This window comes from Cynocephalus volans, chromosome 1, assembly GCF_027409185.1.
Source record: "Cynocephalus volans isolate mCynVol1 chromosome 1, mCynVol1.pri, whole genome shotgun sequence".
Lineage (NCBI taxonomy): Eukaryota > Metazoa > Chordata > Mammalia > Dermoptera > Cynocephalidae > Cynocephalus > Cynocephalus volans.
The window spans coordinates 271483126-271507310 of NC_084460.1; the positions used below are offsets into that span (position 1 = coordinate 271483126).

General features: G+C 36.9%; 1 protein-coding gene across 1 annotated transcript in view; it reads left to right on the plus strand.

The window, feature by feature from the left end:
- Positions 1-24185, plus strand: part of ADAM23 (ADAM metallopeptidase domain 23) — a 171965-nt gene that overhangs the window by 118601 nt on the left and 29179 nt on the right. Inside the window, exons 11-23 of the mRNA XM_063111068.1 lie at positions 1711-1874; positions 2840-2924; positions 3865-3955; positions 6519-6567; positions 8629-8728; positions 11710-11781; positions 12396-12485; positions 13560-13640; positions 18890-18940; positions 19596-19659; positions 20782-20887; positions 23472-23591; positions 23883-24051. Of these exons, the coding sequence (XP_062967138.1) occupies positions 1711-1874; positions 2840-2924; positions 3865-3955; positions 6519-6567; positions 8629-8728; positions 11710-11781; positions 12396-12485; positions 13560-13640; positions 18890-18940; positions 19596-19659; positions 20782-20887; positions 23472-23591; positions 23883-24051 (1242 nt within the window). The remainder of the gene's footprint in view (positions 1-1710; positions 1875-2839; positions 2925-3864; positions 3956-6518; positions 6568-8628; positions 8729-11709; positions 11782-12395; positions 12486-13559; positions 13641-18889; positions 18941-19595; positions 19660-20781; positions 20888-23471; positions 23592-23882; positions 24052-24185) is intronic.

The window sequence follows — 24185 nt, forward strand, 5'->3', positions numbered from 1 at the left end:
AAAAAAAAATTTTAAAAAGACACAAATTTGTTTTCTTAGTGTTCCCATTATTGGACTGTTTCAGATTTTATTTCTATATGACACAATTAAGTGCAGTCCCCAAATAAAACTAATTTAAATCCATAAAATATATATCTCCTTACAGAGACTTGTAACTCTACAAATCTTTAATATCAATGTGTTTTTCTCCTCTCATTGTGTAATTACAGAGAATGATGGTTAAGATTTTCTTCCTTCTTCTTATGGAGTAGGAACTCCATAGACATGATATTATGTATTATGTTCCAAAAAATGATTCAATTTGACTAGTCAGAAGTTAAGTACAGCGTACTACTTTCCATATTCTAATATAGTGCTATTCTGTTCAGCTAAATATATTTTTATCTGATATGTTTCCTTCTAACTGGGAAACAAAAAACTTCTTATAAATTGCCGAACATCTAAATGGTGTTTATTTATTCCAAAGAACTGCCTTCTTTTCTGCCTTTCAAACAGTCCCAAACCTCCAATCATGTAAATACTTATATGTTATGTGGCTGGTAGGCACAGCTGGTCAAAAGTGTAATATGTGTGGATGTGCATAGAGTATATCACATAGAATTAGGATTGAACCTCGTAGAGCCAAATTCCACCTAGTTTATTAATTTTCTTTAATTTCAGCTCTTGTCTGTCTAGTCAGAGGAAAACTATAAGTGAATATGGAAAAGAGAATCTTACACACATCTTTCCCCCTGCAAATGCTGATTACTTGGTAGCGTCTCCGTGTTAGTCATTTCAGCGTGATTAAATAGAATCACATCCTGCAAAAGTGTAATTTTTATTTTGGGTTACCATATGCCGTTCTGAAGTTGACCACTAATTTTTGAAAGACATTACACTTACCTCGCTTTTGTTGTGTAGTCATTATAGCCTCGGTTTGATTTAGGCTCGATGATATACCTCTTCTTCAGTGTGTTCAAAGATTGTCCATTGTTTTCTTAATTAGCTTGAAAATAGTACAGAATGATAGTATTCGTTGTAGTTGTTGCTTAATTGTGTGAATTATTTAGCTACTGGGCCACAAGTAGAGAAAGAGAGCAGGAAGGTAACAATTTAAATATTGTGACTGATGCCACCCTGTGGCCATGGTGAGATGGGTGACAAAAATCTGCTTTTTCCTCTTTTGGTCTCAGAGCTGTGATTCTTTCCCAGGGGTGTTTTAGTTCCCATATAACATGGCCTCCAAGAGTAAGCTAGCCATATTATTTAGTGCTTGTCTGAAGATTTAGTGATCCACTCCAATCCTGCAGGAATAATTGGTTTCACTGTATTTACTCAGAGCCAGTATATCAGGCTCCAACCTGTTGCCAACTAGGAGGTTTAGAAGGGTGCTTTTACTGAACCTGTTTTCAATTTGTGTGCTGACTTCAGAGTGTTGACATCCCTACTATCCCCTAGTGAGATGCCAGGCCGCTAAATATGTTGATCTTGGGATTGAAATACCATAGAGGAGTTGCTGACATGAGACCAAAGCGTATGATTGTTCTTTCTTTCTTTCTTTTTGCTCTTGGAAAAGAGAAATGAAAAGAAAATTCTCTGTGATGAGCTAATTATGACCCCATGTTCTCCTCTCACCTCTCCCTTCCTGTCCTTCCACTGACTCTGATTCACTGATCGTGCATGTTTGACCCAGTGTTTTCCTCCTGCACCTGTCCTGTTGTATACCCTCAGATTTACAAGGAGCAGCTCAATACCAGGGTTGTCCTGGTGGCTGTAGAGACCTGGACTGAGAAGGATCATATTGACATCACCACCAACCCTGTGCAGATGCTCCACGAGTTCTCCAAATACCGGCAGCGAATCAAACAGCATGCTGATGCCGTGCACCTCATCTCGTGTGTACCCATCTATGCTTTTATTATTCTCTTTGGTTTGACATTTATCTTTATCCTTTTATTGTATCAGTTAAGTTATATATCAGAAAATGTGCCTTGAACAAGATTGCTGTTGATTTCCCTTTCTGTTACATAAGAAGAACGTAGGGGAGATGTCCCGTGCTGGGATGCTGCTGCTGGTTCCACAACCATAAGATCTACCTTCAGAGCACATGCATGACTTCCATCCTCAAGGTCAACTCACAACCCGAGATGGCTGTGGTGCCCCAGCCTTCATTATGGGCAGCAGGCAGAGTCAACTCTTATAAAGCAGATCTCCTGAAAGCTTGCACACGTCAATTTTACCAACCAGTCATTTGCTAGATTGTAGTTATGTGGCCACACCTAACTGCAAGAGAGGCTAGGAAATGTAGTCTTTTTAGATGAACCGTTGAATAAAATTGAGTTTCTGTCACTAAGGAAGAAGGGTTCTATACTTTCTTGTTAACATATAATATCATAGCTGTTCCCTTCCCCACTCATGGTGAAGATATTTTCAGACAGTCCTCCAAGATTCTGTCCTGGAGTGAAACCAACCAAAGTATTCTTTCCTTTCCTTTTGCCCTTTACTTTCTTTTCTCTCTGTCTTTAATCAGCAATTTATAATAATCAGCAATATTTTGTATAACTACTAGATATTCTCTGCTAGAAAAAAGTCAAGGGCTATGGTATGTTTATTTCTGTGTTTTCAATTATGTACTTAGTAGGTGCTCAGTTAATGCTTGCTCAAATGAGATTATTTAACATAACATAAATTTAAAGTTAATTATGACAACATAAATTTAATGGTATTTAAAATACAGTTTTTGATTTCTTGGAGGAAGATGGTTTTGGGATATTCAGTGTAGGAAAGTAGACGTGTGTTGGGAAGAGTTTATATGATGGTCACTCCATTGGTTTTCTAATAGTACTTTTTTTTCCTTAAGGCATGTGATATTCCACTATAAGAGAAGCAGCCTGAGTTACTTTGGAGGTGTCTGTTCTCGCACAAGAGGAGTTGGTGTGAATGAGGTAAATTGTATCAATTTTCTTAAAGTGGACTTTACCTTTTCATCTGGTCTCTTTCTTCCCTATGGTCTAGTTAACATCCCTTCTTATGCTTGTTTAGAATGATGATGTCGAGAATGTAGCATGAGTGGTTTATGTTAGTGAACAGAAACCAAAGTGGTCCTTTGGGTTTATAATGACATCCTTGGTTATCATAATGATAGTTTTTCATATTTATTAGGCAAATGCAAGCTGAAGATTGGCCCAGAGATTTTTAGCCATCTATAGATAAGATGTTAAATTTTTTTTACAAGTTTATTATTGTATCTCTTATAAATTTTATTTTTAGTTATGATGCTCTTCTGCCCATGTTTGGTTTAACTCCTTTAAATCAAAGGGTTTACGATATCAGTATCTTTTTTTCCCCCATGTAAATTTTTTCATCTTTATGCCTTCTATCCATAGAATGAATTGAGACAAATATTTCCTTAATCTCATTGTTTGGATTTTGATACCTTCATTGTTATCAAGGAAATTCTTAGTTGGTTATACCACCCCAAAAGACTAACCAATTATATCCAAACTCTGGTCGATACTGGAATATATTATACCAGTTTATCCCAATAGCCGTCATTCAGTGGCTACCTCTCTTGACATTTTTTTTAATAAGTTGAATTTATTTTTGGTTTGGCATGAGTTGAATTGGAGCACAGCCTTTAGTGACTTGTATTTTATGTTTCCTTGTGAGACCGTCAAGTTCTGAGAAATGCCACATACTAAGAGGGGCTTTCTGCTTCTTGGGCCCAGTTGCAAGGAAGAAATGATAAGGAGCATATGCTGTCTTTAGATGCTGTGAGGCTCTACTTAGGGAACTGAGATGATATGTAGTAACAATTAAGAAATAATAACTAGCTTTGTGCACTCTCTCAAATGTTTCCCACACACTTTCAACTCTGAAAAACAGTATGGTCTTCCAATGGCAGTGGCACAAGTGTTATCGCAGAGCCTGGCTCAAAACCTTGGAATCCAATGGGAACCTTCTAGCAGAAAGTCAAGTAAGTACATTGACCTTCTTACTCACTTTCAGTTGCCATTCTGTCTGTGTAATGCATATCCAGTCAATAAATAAATATTTTTCATTCAAGTCATTATAGTTTAATTGTAGTATATCCTTCCTCCAAAAAATTTATAAAACAAGCAGCTTGAGGTAATTCTTAATGTTTGGGTTGTAGAAATTTCCCTTTTGAAATCCATAAAATCATACCTAGTTTCTCAGTGTGTGAATCAGCTCTTTCTCACACTGCAGGATGTTGGCATTGGGGGTGGTGAAGACTCACCGTCTGGGTTCTAACCAGTTGACCACAGATAAAAGATGCTAGATGAGGCTCCATCACAAGTTTAGTAATAGCACAGTTGGATTAGGAAATAGCTTAGACCTAGAGTCAAAAAGGTACTCACGTTTAACCTTTAATTAAACCTACCTGTTTAGTCCCATCAGGAAGGTTGGAGAAGAAGGCTGCCCTATAGGAAGGCCCTGCCCCAGGGCCTTTTAAGCATGGAGGCAGGTGGAAGAGAATAGAATTCTCTTCTAGTGGGCAGGCAGGTCCAAGAGAGAGTACAAACAGGGCCACAGATCCCATCCAGTCATAAACATGGCCAATGACTGTTAGGTGTCACTTTTTTTATTAATCAGATGAGAAGAAGATGGAAAGACAGGGCTGACTTATCTAGCAGGCGAAGTGTCTAGGGCCCACAATAATTTTAGGAGTCCAGGATAATATTAAATTTCTTTTAAAATCTGAATAAAATCCAACCTGGGTTATATTCCTCTTTACACCAACACAGTAGTAAAATATAATTTTTAAAACATTTTTGTGGTGAAAGGCACAAGTGTCTAGGGTCCACAGATGCCATAATGTGCTTCTGTGGGAAGAGAGACCAACGTGTTCACTTATTTTATTCACGGAACTGGAAAGTCCGGAACTGTAAGTCCATCCCCTCTGTGAAAATACGAGACAGTAAAAGTAAAGGTCTCCCTTCCCACTCCATCCTCCCCGAAGAAGAAAAGGACTAAATCTACCTTAACATTATCCAACATTTTATACTTTTTTTTGGTCATTACTGCATAGTATTATGGAAAATTGAAGCAAAATATATGTCCACAGGCTTCTCAGTTTTCTTTGTAGGTACATTAAGTTACCAAGTAACATAGTCTCATCACAAGTGTCTGGTGGCACTTCCCAGATCCCTACAAACTTTCATTTATTAATATCTTGCTCAGAGTTTTTGCTTTCCCAAGGAAACACCCAGTATAAATTACAGGAGGTGTTTAGAGTTCATCAGCTGCCATAGATGCCTTAAAATCGGAAAGGATCATGAGTAGGTTTCTGACCTTGTTTGAAAATTCTGGAATTGGAAAGAGGCCAGTGCTGGGGTCAGCCAAGAGATGTTGCTGCCCTGAATGGTGCAGTAGGGTGAGAAACAGAGTTCATTCCCAATGCCTGCCATAGTTCCTTCCTTCCTAAGCTTCTTTATTCCTTTGTGGATTGTTTGTTTAGGCAGCTGTTCCATTAGTTTCAAACTTTGAGTTTTAAAAATCCATTTGGAAGTCTTTCTTTAAAAATATCTTTATCAGGGCTGGATTGTGGCTCACTTGGGAGAGTGTAGTGCTGATAACAGCAAGGCCACGGGTTCGGATCACTATATAGAGATGGCTGGTTAGCTCACTTGGGAAAGCGTGGTGCTGACAACACCAAGTCAAGGGTTAAGATCCCCTTGCCGGTCATCTTTAAAAATAAAATAAATAAATAAATAAATAAATAAATAAATAAAAATATCTTTATCTATGATAGGAAAGAGAATAGGAAAAAATAAATGAAGAGAAGAGCCCATCACAATATCAATGTCAATTTCTAGTATCTAAGTAAGTTTATGATTGTAGTTTAATTTAAGTGATCGTGCACTTCTATTCCAGTTTGCTCTCTTTGGCTCAACTGTTATTTAACATAGTGTTCTTTAAGTCTCTTTTTGATCCTTGCTTTCAGTCTGGCAAATTGCATTCTCTTCTCTAACTTACAGCATGCTCTGTTAGGACTTCAGTGATGGTTCCTTGTGTTTGTGCAACAGAGCTTTACAGTTCACAAGACAGCATGCAGATACACTATCTCGTGTGACCCCCCAGAATCACTCTGGGAGATAGGCAGAGAGATGTTATTCTCATTTTAGAGGTGGAAATGCTGAGACTCAAGAAATGCTAAATCATTTGCCTGTGAGACTGTCATGGTAGAACTGGACTAGAGGACAGGCTTTCCAATATCTAGATGAGGGTGCTTTTCATTAAACATTGGAACTAGGAACCTAACTGAGTTGTCTGAGTTACAAAATGACGAGTCACAATTTTATTTCTTGTCTACTGTCTTCTTAGGAAGTGATCTGGATTTCTGGAAAGAATAAGGAAATACTGATTTAAAAGAAAGAAATTTGTTCTATGAATCTTCATATTCTGTGTCTATTTGGCATGGCATTGGTAATAAAGAATAATTGTAAGAGCTATAAAGCAAGTTAAAGATGTGACTTGTTTCCTTTTTTCTTCTATTGCCTTTGTTTCATTGGACCTAGAGTGTGACTGCACAGAATCCTGGGGTGGCTGCATCATGGAGGAAACGGGGTAAATTTCATTACGCATGCATTTGCTATATGTCTTTCCCTAAAATTGCTGCATGTAATTAGAGACACAGGATCTCAGGTACTAGTCTTTTAGACTAAGCACTTAGTATAAATTCAACAGTTAATTGTCTGACATTTTAAAACTGAATGGGCTAATTCATTTTATATTTTAATTTTTTATTTAAGGTTGGTGATAAAAGTAAAATCTATTAACTACTTCTACTTCTTATTAACCCTTAAAGGATTTACTTTATTAAATGCTTCTAAGTTTAGCAGAGGCATTAACTTTTTAGTACACTTAGAATAAAAGCCATTGTCTACCTGAAGTAGTTACGGAAAATCAATTTAGTCATCCATTTATATTTTAAGGAACTCGTAAATATATGTATATATATTTACAGTAATAAAATTGTACTGTACTGCTTATATAATCAATAAAACCTCTTCTTAAAGACAAATTTATCGTGTCTAGATTAGGGAGTCTTCTGGTGACGTAGACGGACATTTCCTCACCTACCTTTTCTTTTGTGGATATTTGGGAACTACAGCAGCTGCCTGAGAGCTACCATTGCTTCAGTGAGCCAAGCCCTGGAAACATCGCCCCCTCTCCCATGGACCTGTGTTCTGTGGGAACCAGTGCCCCAAGCTGTACTCACGCCTTGTAGATGGGAGAGATTTCCTCACCCTGTGCTTTTCCTGCTTCCTTTGCCCATGACAGACACCTGCCCAACACATCGGATATTTCTGGTCCTTTCCTCATCTGTCTGAGCCCCAGGTGCCAGAGGCTCTGACCTACATGTACAGAGCCCCTTCCTCATTCTTCCACCAGACCCTCCCAGGGTCCAGCTCCTGGGGAGAAGAGGAGTGTGAGCAGGAGGATTTGCACAGAGACAGCTATTATCCCTGCTACTTTATAACAATTTTCTAGAAATGCAGTTTAAACTTGAAACTGTTAGTTTCACAGTTCCTTACTGTTGTACAATAGTTTAGTAATTTATGGCTTAAACAGGCTTTTTAAAGGACTGCTATAGGAAGTAACACCATTTATAATATTGGCTCTATACGGAGATGTCTTCTGTCTTCCAAAGTCCCAATTTTTAAATGAGGTTTTGGACTGACTATCCATAGGATATAATAAAACTATTTAAAGTTAATATATATTTTCTCCAATATACATTTCTGTATAGTTCTTGTAAGAGATCACTGTGAACAGTGGCAAGTTTTACCTACTTTCATAAACTAGCCTCACACATCAGAAATACATAAACTATTCTATTACATCCTAGAATAAGTGTCCTACCATTTTCAAATCAAGAACTATTACAAATATTCCCAAGGAGTCAGTATGTAACATTCAGCTTAGCCTTGACCATGTGATTAATGTTCCTCTGTGTACTGACATAAAAGTATTGATTTGTTTACGTAAATCTCAGAAAGGCTCATTTTATATTCCTGCTAAATCATGAATATCACCAAATAGTATTTGAAACTGAGAATAAAGAGCTTACCCTAATTCTGTTTTTGCTGTGTGTATACACACTAGAAACATAGGTACATATATATGTATTGTCTAACACATCTCTTTAGGGTTTCCTTGTTTACTGGAATAGTTGTTTTTGAAGCCTACATTATATAGTCTTTAATAAATTGACCCTCACAACTCCCTCCTCCAAATTAAAATCTAGTAGATTCATGAGTTCCTTTTATTTAAGACAGAGGCAAAAAAATGCTTGCCTTTACTGAGAATTAGCAAATAAAATTATCACACTTTAAAATACATGAAGATGTATTGTGATGAGCTTTTCAAAAACTGTTCAAGCCAGGTCACAAAAGTTCTTGACTGCTGAGGAGGTTGTAACCTAGCCCCCAAATCTCTGATTTTCTTTGAATTTCTATTTTTATAAACATTGCCACACATACTTATTTGGGAATTTGAATATAAGTGCCTTGTCAAAATTTGTGTAGATTCATCTGGATCCAGAGGGAACATTTTGTTCTAATCCAAGGGTTTTAATTTTCTTCTCTGATGGCTGCCTTAATAATTAATTCTTTGTTTTCTCAGGGTATCCCATTCCCGAAAATTCTCAAAGTGCAGCATTTTGGAATATAGAGACTTTTTACAGAGAGGGGGTGGATCCTGCCTTTTCAACAGGCCAACCAAGGTTAGTAACTTAGAAAGTGTATTTATTTCTCCATTGCTTTACAAAGGAATTGTGCTGAATATCAGATACTTGTCTTGGAAAACAGTTTTCCTGTCAATCGGATCAATATTTAGTTACAAAAAACCTTATGGTGAAGACTGAGTCCTGTTTAAATGAATGACAAAACCATAGATTCAGTGTTCTAAGAATAGTTTCTTAGTGCTAGCACAACACTCCCCCCACCCCCACCTCTGACTCTCCCCTCCAAAAAGCAAACAATCCTTCAATTAAAATATCTTTGAAATTTTCATGTTAGGGTTTTCAACCTGCTGCTAAGAGATAGTAGGTTAGATTAAGATAGAATATTACTTTAACCCATTTATCTGATAAAAATTCCATTTCCCCTTGACATTCTCTCTAGGAGCCTAACTAATTTCTTGATTTTTTTGAGTGCTCTCTTCTCCTGGACAGGAATCATTACTAAAATTGGTCATCTAAAAATAGCCTAAGGTATTTATGGATGCCATGAATGCAAGTATGTATTTATATTGCATAATCTCTTCATCTAGGGAGGTCCACGTTCTCAATTGGCAGTTCATCAAAATTTGTATATACAGTGTCACAATTCCTTATCCATAAATCTTTAATTCAGAAAACTCTAAAATTGTTTTCTATGAGTTTTCAGAAAACACATTTGACAGTAAAACTTGTTCTAAATGGAAAATATTTATCCCTCATAGTGTAAATATTCATAAGTCTTACTGCAGAAATGTTAATGTATTTATTTATAGGGTGTGTCCCTGGCCCTTTGGGACTATTACATAGAACATGGTAAATACATCCTACTTTTCTAAAATCTAGCAAAGCCAGAATTCTCAAACTTACTGGCTATAAAGCTTTTGGATGAGGGACTGCAGATCTACAGTTGCATGTGTGGAAATGAAGTTGCTCAAAAGGCAAAAAGACAGGGTTGATGCTAATTAGCAGATGGCATAGAAATTATAACATGTCAAATTTCAAATTTTCTTTTAAAACACTACTTCATAAGTCAAATATCGTTCATTGCTGTACAAAATGTTTAATATTCTACAAATTGAGAGAGTGGTGAAATCATATTAACCTTTAAAAGAAAATCAGTAACTAATGTGGATAATTAATATACACTGCCGTAGTCAGGGGATGGTAGTTTGATGCCTGACATCTGTATGAAATCTTAGTAAGTCCGCGGATAAAGAAGCAGGACTTTTCAAGTGACCTTGCAACATTAAAGCCATTGTCTGCCTTTAATGGCATTGATCTCAATGCAACAGAGATGTGAAAGCTTCAAAGTGTTTAAACTGAGTGAAATAAGTAATGATGAACGAATGTGAGTTACAAGCATTTTTGAATTGCAGTTTACACAGCTAATTTTACCTACCTTGTAGCTTACCACCTAATTATAAGCATCATGCTTGAGGAAACAACACTAACTTGTGTGGAAAGGTTAAGGTTTCTAGCATTCGCATAAAAATTCATCACTGGATTCTGAAATTGCCTGTGAATAGGAAGAAAATTATTCCAATAACTTGGAAACTAAATAAAAATAATATATATCTTCAGTTTTAAAAGTTAGTAAATATGGAATGTTTTCTCTTTTTGAACTACATACTACAATGGTTAAAAAAACAACAACACTATGGATTCCAGTGAAATAGTGTATATGTACTTATCAGAGAACTGACTCTCTTCCCTACGTGTTTTTAGTCATATGTTATGTGTTATTTTCACACTATCTATGCACGTGTTTTCTGTGCTTTAGGAATCTTCCCAACTGCCACGTTTTCCATCTGGTTTGAGGTAGTGACTTGTCCGTCTCAGGATGGAGAAAGAATCCTAAGAATGGAAGAATGGTAGGCCTGACAGAACGTGCTGGCCATGTTCTAGCCAGGCCTTCCCTTTTCCATTTTCTCCTGTCTACTAATCAAAATACCACAGAGATTAGGACTGTTGATTTCACTCACTGGACTTTCCCACAGGGGAGTCCCACTCAAGTAGCCTGGAAACCTTCCTTACTTCTGATAATAGTTTTGCCTTCCTGGAAGTGGAAGGAGGATTAGGTCTTTCTCAGGTGGACCCAATGGAAGGCAACCCTTCCTGGGGATGTACACAGCTGCTGGGGACAGTCTCTTTCTTCCTCTCATGTTCATGGCTCTGACCATTTGGTTTGGGATGTGCTGCTTCAGTCTTCACCCAGGGGTGGTGATCATGCCTGGAGAAATCCTGCCTCAGGTGATGGGAAGTAGGCATGTTTCTCATAAATAATCAACTGCCTCAACAATCGGTCTATAATAAAGTTTATCTCACAAGCAAGTTCATGGCACCAAAAGGGTAGATTGGTCAGAAATTTGACTCTTCCATTGCTCCAGGAATGATTGGGAGATTTCTGTATATCCATGCATATGTCTGCACATTTACTTAATGTGCTTCAGACAGTGCAGATTTCTTTTCAATGAGAATGATGGGTTTGGATTTCTAGCAACATATTTTCTCTAAGTTTATTTGCATTTACTTGATTGTATATAACAAATTTGGCTGTAACTGAAGCATGCTTAAATTTTTGGTAATTTTTGTGGCTTCTTAGCTGCCTTCTCAGCAAATTAGATATCTGTGAGTTTTATTAGCAATGCATTTTAGATCCATTAGCAAATATGAAAAGTGATCTATTCTTCTTGACAGCTTATCTCCATAAAAAGTAACTCTAATGCTAGAGGTTGTCTCTGGAGCCCAGTGCAGAGAATTCCCCCGAGAGATACTACCCCATTTCAAATATGTTCTTTAGAAATGTTATTAATAAATGAACAGTTTTTCCCACACAGACATCATTTATAAGATGCCAAAACAACAGATCACAGAAGAATATCACGTGATCGCTGATTATAGGGCCATGTATGTGGCCCAGTTGGTATGTTGATTTTCTGTGCTAAATTGAAACATTTTTCCTTTCCCTGCCTAATCTCTTTCAGCTGTTTGAGCCCACAGAATGTGGAAATGGATATGTAGAAGCTGGGGAGGAATGTGATTGTGGTTTCCATGTGGTAGGTATTGGAGACCTTCTCTACCTGCAGCACAGATCTTACCCAGAGCAAACAAGAACAGCATTTGTGAGAAGCCCACGCTATCCTTCATTGTGGTCTTACTGTCTTTCTTTCTGAGCTCTCTGATCAATGCTTAATCCCAGCTCAGACGTGTTAGAATTAGTCATGTCTTTATGGCCTTGTCTGAAAAAAGCTGATGGATTCTTCTAATCAAATTCCCTACCTCTTAAAAATACATAGCTCGTATTCATCTCAGACAAGCTTTATCAAATCATGAAACCTTTCTGTGTTGTGTATTTTTTTTGTCTTCATAAAACTAGATTGGAATGTAGTAGAGCTAATGAATATTAGTAGAACTTATCAGGGGTGGGGTGCTGGTTAAAACATAAGCTTACTCCTTGGGAGAGAAGCCCTTTTATAGAAGTTCATACTTTGCTGAGAGATATGGCAGGAAGGAATCTATCATTGTTTAGAGTGATTAATTCTTTCCCCAATATTTGCTTACGGTTGAGCAAATCTACTCATTTGGATTATGCATAAGTCACATGTGGAGGGGATGCTGGCTGAGCAGTGGGTGAGATTCTTCACTTACTCACATGAGGTGTTTTCTCTAGGAATGCTATGGATTGTGTTGCAAGAAATGCTCTCTCTCCAATGGGGCCCACTGCAGTGACGGGCCCTGCTGTAACAATACCTCATGTCTTGTGAGTTCCTTGACAATTTTGTCTTCCTCTTGATTGACAGATTAGTTACCTATCTGAGTGTGTATATTGAACATTTGTGTAGCTTGTTACAAATTTGTTGGTTACAGTGTGCTTATTAGTCTGGCAATTTTGTAGAATCAATAAATCTAACCAAATTCTATGGATTATAACATTTACTTTTACTATTTATTATTCACTATCAACCATCTTATCCTCCAAAGTCTCCTTAAGAAAATACCTATAATGCTTCCAAAATAAACATTGGGAGTTGCTCTACTAATGCAAGTGAAAACCAAATTAAATTGTTAAATAGAACAGGGATAATTCCTGTGGTCTTTTTAATAATATGACCTATTTATAACGTTTTTTTTAAAAAAACTTAGCATAATTTATTTTAGACCCTGAGCATAAGAGCTAGTCATATTTTCCCACTGGGGTTTTAAAATCCCCTATAAAGCAGGAAAGCCGGATAGAAAAGTAATATATGTATGTATATTTGTATAGGTATATAATGTGTGTGTGTATGTGGACACAAAGAGTCTTTTTATAGAGACCTCCAGTTATTTTTGAAAAGTCACTTCTAGTTTTCCATTTTCTCTAGTATTAGACATCTAGTACTTCTTATAACCATAAAATTGCATGGTTTTATTATTTTTCAACACCAAGGGGCAGTATACATTATGGTATTCTAGAAGAATCTTCCTTAGTTTATACTTGCTTCATGTCCTCAGCTGGATTATAAATTGCTTGAGGGTAATGGGCTCTTTCCTTCATCTTTTACCCACCCCCTCCCCAGACAGACAAAATGCCTTGTATACAATAGGCATTCACTGGCATTTCTGAAGGTAATTTATATGAATTCATTGAAATTTGATGATGTATATTTAGCTAAAGAAAGATTAACATCCAAGCTAGTAGGTAAATTAGTGAAAGCTGGGTCTGCCTGTATTGCTAATTCATAAAGAGAGTTTGGTGATGGCTAGGAAAGAGTATAAGAATTGTTGGTGATTAAAAGAATGCTAACTCTCTGAAATATTAATTAAAATACTCATAATATTGAATTTTGATTTGCAGTTTCAGCCAAGAGGGTATGAATGTCGGGATGCTGTGAACGGCTGTGATATTACTGAGTATTGTACTGGAGACTCTGGCCAGGTATGGCAAACTGAGTTTTAGGTAATACATTTTATTTGTAAATAGACATTTTAAAGCTTTCAATATAGATTACACGTGTGAATATGGTTTGGTTCCTTTTGTTTTATCTTTTGTTTTGCTCTGTTTTGTAGTTATTTCTAGCTCTTCATCATACCTTTATTTTAGGAAAATTTGATGTGGTTTATTTTTTTTGGACTTAAATCTCTTTTTCTTCCAAATCTCTGCTTCATAGTTAGTGTTCTTTATGATTTATACCCAACTAATTGATTTTTCTTTCTTGGTCCCCACATATTAAACACTGCATGCACATTGATGAAGCACACTAGTGTACTGTTTTCAAACATGTTAAAACCAAAAAACCCTTTCTTTTAACAAATTTGAATGGAATCCTAATGTAGAAAACCAGGGACAAGCAGCACTGCTGTGGTTGAAATGGGATTGGGAACAGAAATCCACCTTTCTTAGTTCTCTGTTGCTGCTGCTGTCCTGAGTGCATAGCCCTGGCTTCGTGGCCTATATGCTTTCGCATGATTTTCTTCCTGTTAAAATTCATATAACATTATAATTAATGTTGCCTTCTAGAATTCCTTCTTTATATAGTTTTTATGTTTTTCTATTTATATATTGTCTTTCTTTGTCATTCAGATGAACATTAGTTAAGTACCTACTGTGTGTCAATCACTGCAGTAAATGCTGGGATATGGTAGGGAACCAGACAGACAAGTCCTTGCTCTTATGGAACTGACATTTTGCTGGGTATAGAAAGGCAAATAAGGAAACAAAAATCAGATGGTGGTAAGTGTGAAACATAAAATAAGGCAATGTGAGAAGAGTGATGGGGTGGAGAGCTTTAGATACAGGGTGATCAAGTACATTTTCCTGGAGAAGGTGGCATTTAAGTAGAGACAGAAATGAGAAGGAGCTAGTTGGTAAACAGTGAGTACAGAAGCTTGGCTTCTTCAAGAAATAGAATGAGAGCAAGGATAGTTGGAGAACAGTGGAAAAGACTCAAAAAAGGGAGTCAGGAATCAGGGCAGATAAGGACTTGTAGGCCATGGTAATTTTGGATTTCGTTCTACCTTTATTTTCATTCTGACATTACTTCAAAAGCATTTTTCTTCCTATTATACCATTTTTTTAATTGCATGAGAGTCTATCATGTAGGTTTATCAGTTGATTTATTAGTTGATTTACCAGTGGTGGATATTTAGATTCTGGTAGTTTTTCATCATAATAATTAGTATGGAAGTGAACCTGTTTGTGCATTTTTAAAAGAGCTTTTCTTGTTCAGAGTTATCGCCTTAGGATAAGTTTCCAGGAATGGAGTTACGTATTGCCCAGTATTATGTTGTCCAAGGGGCTCACGATAAATTATGTTGGAGGTCAATATATCACCTTTATTATCGAAAATGGCCAAGTTGAAGACCATAGCTTACTGTGAGCACTTAATGGGTCTCTAAAGAGATCCCAGTTTAGGCTGTAGCCACAACTGGTTACTGACAAAATTGGGCCCAGAGTGACCTCTGCCTGCAGAGATGGGTCCTTACGCAATGTATGATTTGGAGGAGCAGTGGAGAATGCATGATGTATGGAGGTAGGCTTGCTGCTTAGAGAAGAACGGCAGAACTGAGCCAGAATGCCTAGTTATTCTTCCCAAGTTTATCAGTCAGTCACTCTACCTCGCAGTGGTAGAAGTGAGTAAAGAGTAGCTGGAGTTACACTAAATGCATTCTCTTAATTGGAAGGAAACATGAGGAGAGAGAAAGAAAGGTTCCTAATTAACCTTTTAGAGAGCTCTTGTTAACTATTATCTGAAGCTCAATAAATATGGACCCTTTTAAGGATATGATACAGTGAAATATGTTCAGACTATTTTTTTTGGCAATTTTTATGCCTGTTTCTTACATTTAAATATGTAAACAGTTTTTTCTGCAGTTTTTCTATAACATAATGGCTAACAGTAGTAGCTTCTGTGATTAATGACAAGTGATAATTCTGATACTGTTTCACTGAGTTGTATTTTTAGCTTTGTAAAATACTACTGTTTTTATACCCACTATATATGGTTTTAGTTCTGTGTATTCAGATCTTTTAGAAGTATATATTTTTTTCATTCCAATCTTTAACTTTTGAATTGCCCTAAAATTTACTGGAAATAAGGCTTTTATGATGAGGGTTCTTTGTTCAGCCTAATATTCTGTCATCTAAGTAAAACACTTTTTTTCCTTTTATCTCATGTGTCTAAGGTGAAAATTGTACTGTTAAATTAATTTCTCAGTGGCATATTAGAATAGAGTATTCTTGTTAATAATTTTTAAACATTATCAGAATAAACCTGAAATAGATAATTGGAGTAGAGGGAGTTAAAACCTTCCAAATTATTCTTTTACTCTGTAAGAGATAGTGAACTTTGAATATAATTGATACTAATAATTATTAAGAAAATGGAATCTTTGCATCTCTAAGAATCAGTATCTACAGGCAGCATTATGACTTTATCTCTTTTATCTCATAATAGTGTTTGTTTAATTTTGATATTAGCATTTACTGATGCCTCTGAGCCACTTTTTAAATTCACAGTTTATGATAGAATAAATAATAATGGTGCAACTTGGAGAAATGCTTGGTAAACAATGTTGGATTCTATAATAACGATATTTAAAAGATGTGGGAAATATTTTTTGTTAGCACTATGAAATTGTCATCTAAATGGGTGGTATATCACAATTTAAAATAAACAGATTTAAATGCAGTTACTCTATTGAAGCCTGCCTGCCTCAAGTGAACCTTTCTGCACAGCATAAAACTGGGGGTTGGAATGATATTTAAAGAGTGAATCCAAAGCTCTACCCACAAGCAGAATAAAGTGCACAGATTTATGCTTCTCCTGTTTTGAATGTCCCTAGAGAGTGTAAGACGACCCATAATTTCCCATGATAAACATTTCAGTGATAGGCAACTGGCTTTTATTAGCCTAAACTAAAAACAAATTGATTAGAAATCTCTCATGTGGCTAAGCCATTTTATAAGGGCTTTTTTAAAAATTAGTAAAGAATTCTACAAGTTTTTTCCTTCTTGAAAGATCACAAAAGTGAAATATGTCTAATTAATTTTGGATCCCAATGTGCCTATTCTAGTAGCAACATTTCTCTTGCATTACTGTTTACTGTGGTTGCATTAGTTTTGGAGTAAGTGAATAATTAATGATAGTGGATTAATGAGATAATGATTGTGTTTTGAAAGGATTCGGATGGATGAAGGAGGCCATAGGGATCTCTGTTTTTGTGCCGTTGGCACAGGACTCCACGTTTTAGTGCTGATGATTACGTCCTTTGAATACTCACCGTCAGGTTGAATGAAAGGCTGTGGTGAATGACGCTTGTATGAGAGTCAGTTGTTCTTTAGAAAGATGTAGAACCGAAGCATTTTACCTCAAAATGGTCTGTAGTAAGTTACTGCTTCTTAGGAATACTAAATTAGTTCTAGCATCTTTTCGTGGGGAACTTGGTAAACAGCTTGATATGTATAGAATAGAATAACTTAATTGTATCTGTATGGGTCATTCATTTATCTTCTCAGTCAGCCTGTAGTAATTGTACACCTACCACGTGTCTGGTATTGTTGTAGGTGTTAGGAAGGCAGTGGGAACAAAACACATGAGATCCTGTCTGCATGGAGCTCACATTGTGGTGGGAACAACAATAAACAAAAAAAAAGTAAAATATATGAATCGTCATTTGGTGATAAGTATGAAGAAGGAAAAAACCAGGGAATGGTGAGCAGAGCATGTCAGCATGGGAAGGAGTTGTGGTTCTGAAGAGTGTGGTTAGAGAAGGCCTCTTTGAGATGGTGCTATTTGAGCAAAGCCCTAAGAAGGTGAGGGAGTAGCCATGGGAAATCTGGGGAAAGACTGAAAGAGAGCAAAGGCAAAGGCCATGGGGCACAGTGCCTGCCACAGTTGTGCAGAGTCGCGTCAGCCATGAGGTCACAGAGGTGACACGTGGGGTGGGGAGGAGCAGGTCATGCTGAACTTTGAAGGCCAGTAAGTAGGTTGGGAAGCCATTTGAGGATTTTGAGCAGGGGATTAACATGATCTCACGTTTATTTTTTCTTTTTTTGCTGGTCAGTACAGGGATTGATAATATTTACATTTTTAAAGGGATCACCCTGATAGCAGTGTGGACAATAGGAGGCTGGGCTGGAAGCAGGGACTCAGTTAAGAGGCTACTGCAGTAACCCAGGTGGGAGATGGTGGTGTCTTGCACAGTATGTTAGCAGTGGAGGTGGAGAAAAGCTGTCAGATTGTGATTATATTTTGAAGGTAGAGCTAGCAGGATTTGCTGACAGACTAGAAGGAAAGTGTAAGAGAGAGAAAAGAATAGAGGATGACTGTGGTTTTGGTCTGAACAACTAGAAGGATGGAACATTATTTACTAAGAAAGTGAAGACCGAGGGAAGACCTTGGTGCATATCACCATGTTACTTGTTCACTTGTCACACCTGTGTATTCTTTTCTTTTCATATTTGCTTTGAACACTGTAGCAGAGCCTTTGACTTGACCTTTTAAGGTCTTTTTAAATGTGATAAGTAAGATGCACAGAGAGTAAAAATTTTAACTTATGTACAGGGTAACTTTTGGGGAAAATGAAGTATACTTTAAAAAAATGATTTGATAAATAGACCTGAAAAAAGAAATAATCATCACATCACAGGCTGTTCTAGTAACAAATCTGTAGTTTGACACGTCAGAAATGTAATGTAGATACAGCCTTACATTGAGTTGAAAGGCAGAGTATTTCTTCCACTTGAGTAAAGTAGCTCACAGGTAGTGGCATGGTCAAATGTAGATTTGACATTTTCATGGAGCTGAGCAAATTCTAGTAAACCAGTTCCTGAATGTGTCCTCTCTTACATAACAAGTGGATTTGTTCCCTTCATTGTCCATTTTAATCCCTTCTACTTTTAACTCCATAGGCAAGTGAATGTGATTTGTTATCTCCACCTCACAGTAAACAGAGAAACAGCAGAAGCATCCACTGCATGGGCCTAATTTATTTATTTATTTGTTTATTTTTACCAGTAATAGGAGAATTAATTTGGATAGCCTACTTAAGGAGATACACGTTTTTCTAAACGTTCCTAATTATATATTCACCATGCTTGCATTGTTTTGCATTTTTATATATTGTGCACATTATCCGAAGGTACTTAGCATGCCAAACATTAACTACAAAGATAATATTTTTCAGTGCCCACCAAATCTTCATAAGCAAGATGGATATGCATGCAACCAGAATCAGGTATGCTGGGTTATAAGGTTTACATGTAGTTTTAAAAGGATTCATTAGAGGATTTTTTTCTTTTTGATAAATGGAACTGTGAAGGGAAATCTACTCAAATAAATTTCGATGGTGGGGTTCTAATTCAGAGTTTCTTTATGGTATACCAAATATTAAATGTATTATATATAACTCTGGTGACAAATTGTCCAGATTGAGGGAATTTTAATTTTCTTTTTTTTTAGAATTAGGAAACTAATTTATTGAGTTCAGACCATCTTTCAATAATTTCAGCCTATTATGAGAAAATATGACAGTCTGTTGTGGTTTTTTTTCTTCTAGCTATGTTATAATGTAACCATTCACACACAAGAGAATCTAGCAGTCATTTTGGTATTACCCAGAGAAATATTCCAATTTTTGTTCCCTATAAGATTTTAAATTTTAGATGATTAGTTTGGCTTTAAAGATCTGTACTGTGAGGTCTGTTTGAGTTTGAAATCTTAACTGTCTTTTTCTTACGCTTCTCTTAAGACGTTCGTGATTCTAATTGGTCTCTATGAAAATATTAGGGGATGGAATGAAATCTTTATTTATGTCGACTAGAAAGAGATCTTGTAGTAAAAAATTAGAGGAAAATGAACTATGTGCCTCACACGTGTGCTCTTGTTCTCAGGGCCGCTGCTACAACGGCGAGTGCAAGACCAGGGACAACCAGTGTCAGTACATCTGGGGAACAAGTAGGTTGCCTCTTCCTGTTTGATGGTGACACATACAGTTTCTCTTAATATTGTTCTTCTCTGCCAGTCTTGCTGAAAGAGATGCATGGCTTGGGGTATTGTTAAAAAAAAGAATCTAGAAAAGGCTGAGAGTAAAGAGAACTGTGAAGCTTAGTCACAAAAACTATAGAATGCAACTGCTCAGGTTGGATGCTTGTCACCAGAACCCAGCAGTGGCATTCAGTGGCTGTAGCTCTCTGAGAAGGAACGTTGCAGCTGCTTGCAAAGATTGGATTGAGTGCAGTGGTCATATTCATTAATCAGCCACTTGTGTGATTTGCTTTGTACCTTGAATTTAATATCTACCCCACCCCTACCAAGTTAGCCTTTTATTTTATTTTTTATCCTATTCTCTTCCTGACATCTGCAGTGCTTCTGCAGTGAACCTCAGTTCGAGGGCTGGACAGAAAGAGCAAGAAAGGGGTAGGGTCGGCCTTGCTGGCTGAGGCTGGGTCATCCCAAAGGAAGAGAGAGCACACAGAAGGAGAACAGAGCCCCCGGCATGAGTGATTTCAGTGTTGGGCAAATATGATTTATTTGACAGATTTATATTCAGTCTTTCAGTTTTGACAGAAGAAAGATAATAGAGATATACTTGTCTTAAAATTTTTTTAAATATCAAAACCCAGATGCCAACATAAAATTCTCAGTGGGCTAAGACTTTATAATTATTTTCCTAATATTAATATAAAACAGGACTAAGAATGTTTATTAGTTTTCTGTGTATCACTTCACTAATTCTTTCTTATGATTGTTCCCACCTCCTACCCTCAAACCCTCCAAAAAGAATTGGGAAGACATTTGTTTCTCAGGTTAAAAAGTGTCACGCTTGCTGGATCTTTTTTGTATCAGCTTGCAAGAGCCAATTGTTAAATTTTCAGGAATTTTACAAGCCAATGGACATCACGTTGATAGCTTGAAATCAACCATTGGAGTATTTACACCGTGGGAATTGGCAAATGCTACAAACCAGGATTTTTTTTTTTCCTGGAGAACCAGTTGTTAAACATTACTGGCAAATTATTGGTTATGGATAACAAAGAGAACTGAAATTAATTTTCTTCTCTTGCCCACCTCCAAAAGAGGCTGCGGGGTCTGACAAGTTCTGTTATGAAAAGCTGAATACAGAAGGCACTGAGAAGGGGAACTGTGGGAAGAACGGAGACCGATGGATCCAGTGCAGCAAACAGTGAGTGTTCAGCTTTGAGCCATAATGACTGGACTTGGAAGTCCTGATGCAAATGCAAAATGAACACAAAATAAGTGTTTCTGATTTTTTTATGTGTTCAACTATTCAAATATTTAAAGCATGTGTTCTAAAAATATATTAGTATATCTAGAGGCAAATGCCTTGGACTGTAATGTTACTATATTATAGATTCACACCATTTCCATAAAATTCTCACACCAATTCTGAAAATTTCTCACATGCTGTGTTTTACTTGATTACTGGTATATGGCCTGTGGAGGTACTAGTATACTCAGAGTTTAAGAGGCAGAATATATAGACCGTATATATTTTGGGGAACATTTGCAGTGAAATAAAATACATTTTTCATCATTTCGCAAGTGCAACAACACCATTTGATTTAATTAGACATCTAATATCTATACCAGAGATTTTTTTCCCCCTTATAAAAAGCATCTAGTTAGTGCATATTGGAGGCATTCTTACTCAGGAAATGAGACATTTTCAAAGCACGTTGGTGATATTTCTCTTTGACTGAGGAAAATTAGAATTCTGATTTAATAGTTTATTAAGGTTAATTCCATGACTTGGATCTATGGAACAACTAAGTTACAGGCCAAAGCTCCTCCGTTTTCCTCCCATAGCAATGAGGACTCTTGCAATTTTGAAGGAGAGCAAGGGTTTAAGGGAAGTTTTATTTCTCTAGTTAATAATCTCTATGCTGTACTTTATGAAACTTTACAATTCCACATAGTTTTTGATGTATGAGGTCTAAGTAGGCAACAAATCTTTGACCGTAATTTCTTTAAAATTAAACCAAAAAAGTAGAGTACAGAGCTTACCATTTGCTATCTCATGAGCGAGGTACAGATGTTCTGAGATGCCGATCCTTAGGTACTAAGGAGTGGGAGGAAGGGAGGCCTGAAGTAGTCAAAATCTCTGGTGAATTTGATTAGCTTCATTCATTAACTTCCTGTCCTAGACAAAGGTGATCATTTCTTTGTTTCTGTGACTTCACAAAGTTTGAGAGGCAATGGATTCGATTATTGTAAAAGAGAGCTTTTGAGTATCTGCTAATAGAATACCCAACCCACAATGAGTTAAGGAAAATGTATGTTTTTGAAACCTTTGAAAATTGTGAAGTATAATATATAAACAAAAGTGAAGGACACACAAATAATACATTTTACCAAATAATTACGAAGTGAACTTGCATAAAATGCCAATCTGGGTCAAGAAATAGAATATTGCATCACCCCCCCAAAAATATGTCATTTCCTGTGACAGTCCCCCATCTCTCTCCTGGAGTTGCCATCATCCTGACTTTTATGACAGTTGCTTTCTTGCTTTTAAGAGTTTTATTACCTAAGTTTCCATCCCCAATACTTCATATATTATTTCACATTTTGCAATAAGTTAAGCATTAACTTAAGTGCAGCATTTTAAGTCTTCTGTGGTGTTTCAAGTACAGCTGTCTGTTTTTCATTTGTCTCATTTCTGTACATGTGCATATGAACATACTACAATTTAATTCTCTTTTTATGTTGATGGACATTTGGGTTGTTGCCATGTTTTGGCTATTAGGAACTATACTGCTATGAATACTCTTGTATATGCAACCTAGTGCACATTCGTACATGTTTCTCTAAGGCCTATACCTAGAAGAAAAATTGCTAAGTCACAGGGGATGTGACTTTTCAGTGTCACCAGATGATGTCAAACTGTTCTGTAATGGTTGCACTAGTGAACCCTACCATCAGGAATTTGCATATGAGAATTTTGTTGTACCACATTCTCACCAACACTTGCTGTTATCAGACAGATATTTTAGTTTTATCTATTGTTGTGGGTGTGAATTACTGTATTATTGTGGTTTTAATTTGCATTTCGCAGATTACAAATGGAATTTGGCACGTTTTCCTTCATTTATTGGATATGGATTTTTTTTTGTGATGTGCCACTTTAATGATTTGCCCACTTTTTTAGGAGTCATTGTTTTCTTAACAGATAGGCTGGTAGGACCCTGATGATTTCTGTCCCTCTGCTCTGTAATCCTTAGCATGTTGACTTTTCATCCTTAAGTTTGTGAATTCATGGTTGTCAGGTGGATGCAAAAGCTACACATTCAAAGGTAGGAATCAGGAGTAGGAACAAAAGATCTTCTCCTTGTCAGACTCTAACCTTTTATTGAGAAAGCAAAATCCTCCTCAGCAACTCCCTAGCTGGCTTTTTCTCATATTTCTACAGCTGGGGGCCACTTTTAGCTCTAGGAGGGTGGGAAAGATGGATGGATAGGAAAGTGGGTGTAGGGAATGGGAATTCCATGACTGCCTTGGACACCAGTCATGACCTATATTTCAGGGCAGAACACTTCACTCGCCAAACAAAACTGTGATCCTCTTAGAAAGGAAGGAGGGGGTCATAGCCAACCAATAATACCCGAACAAATGTTTTTGTTTAGAAGCAAAGAGAATATTTTAGAATTGTGAATACATGTGGACTGCATAGTTTTGATTTTTTTGAGCTTGATTTCACCTGTCTTCTTCTGTCTTTTTTTTTTTTTTAAACAACAAAAAATGTTCAGTGATGTGTTCTGTGGATTTTTACTCTGTACCAATCTTACTCGAGCTCCGCGTATTGGTAATCTTCAGGGTGAGATTATTCCAACTTCCTTCTACCATCAAGGCCGGGTGATTGACTGCAGGTAACAGATTAAATGCTGGAAAACCATATGGAGCATCTCCTCTAGTCTTAATGCTGGGTCTTGAAAACAAGTAAAGATGTAGAATACACTTTGTACAAATGACATTCCCTGATGATGTGCAGTGTAAGGGGAGATGGGGAGGGAGGAAAGGAAGAGAGGGCGGGAAAATGCTAGAAAAAACCCATGTCCACTGACAGGCTCTTCAGTTTCACGAAGATTAAGCCCCGTCATGCTGACGTTATATTTCTAAGTGTGGTGCTAATGGTTGTATGGATATCTTTCTCCTTTTAGTGGTGCTCACATAATATTAGATGATGATACAGATATGGGCTATGTAGAAGATGGAACGCCATGTGGCCCGTCTATGATGTGTTTAGATCGAAAGTGCCTACAAATTCAAGCCCTAAATATGAGCAGCTGCCCACTTGATTCCAAGGGTAAAGTCTGTTCAGGCCACGGGGTAAGTAGGCATCAACATTCCAGCTCGAACCTTCATTGTCTGGCATCTTCAAAGTTCACAGGGGTTAGACTTCCAATTCAGCCGTACTCCTGCTGTGACCGTTGCCAATGTCTGTGATTATGATTATTTCCTTA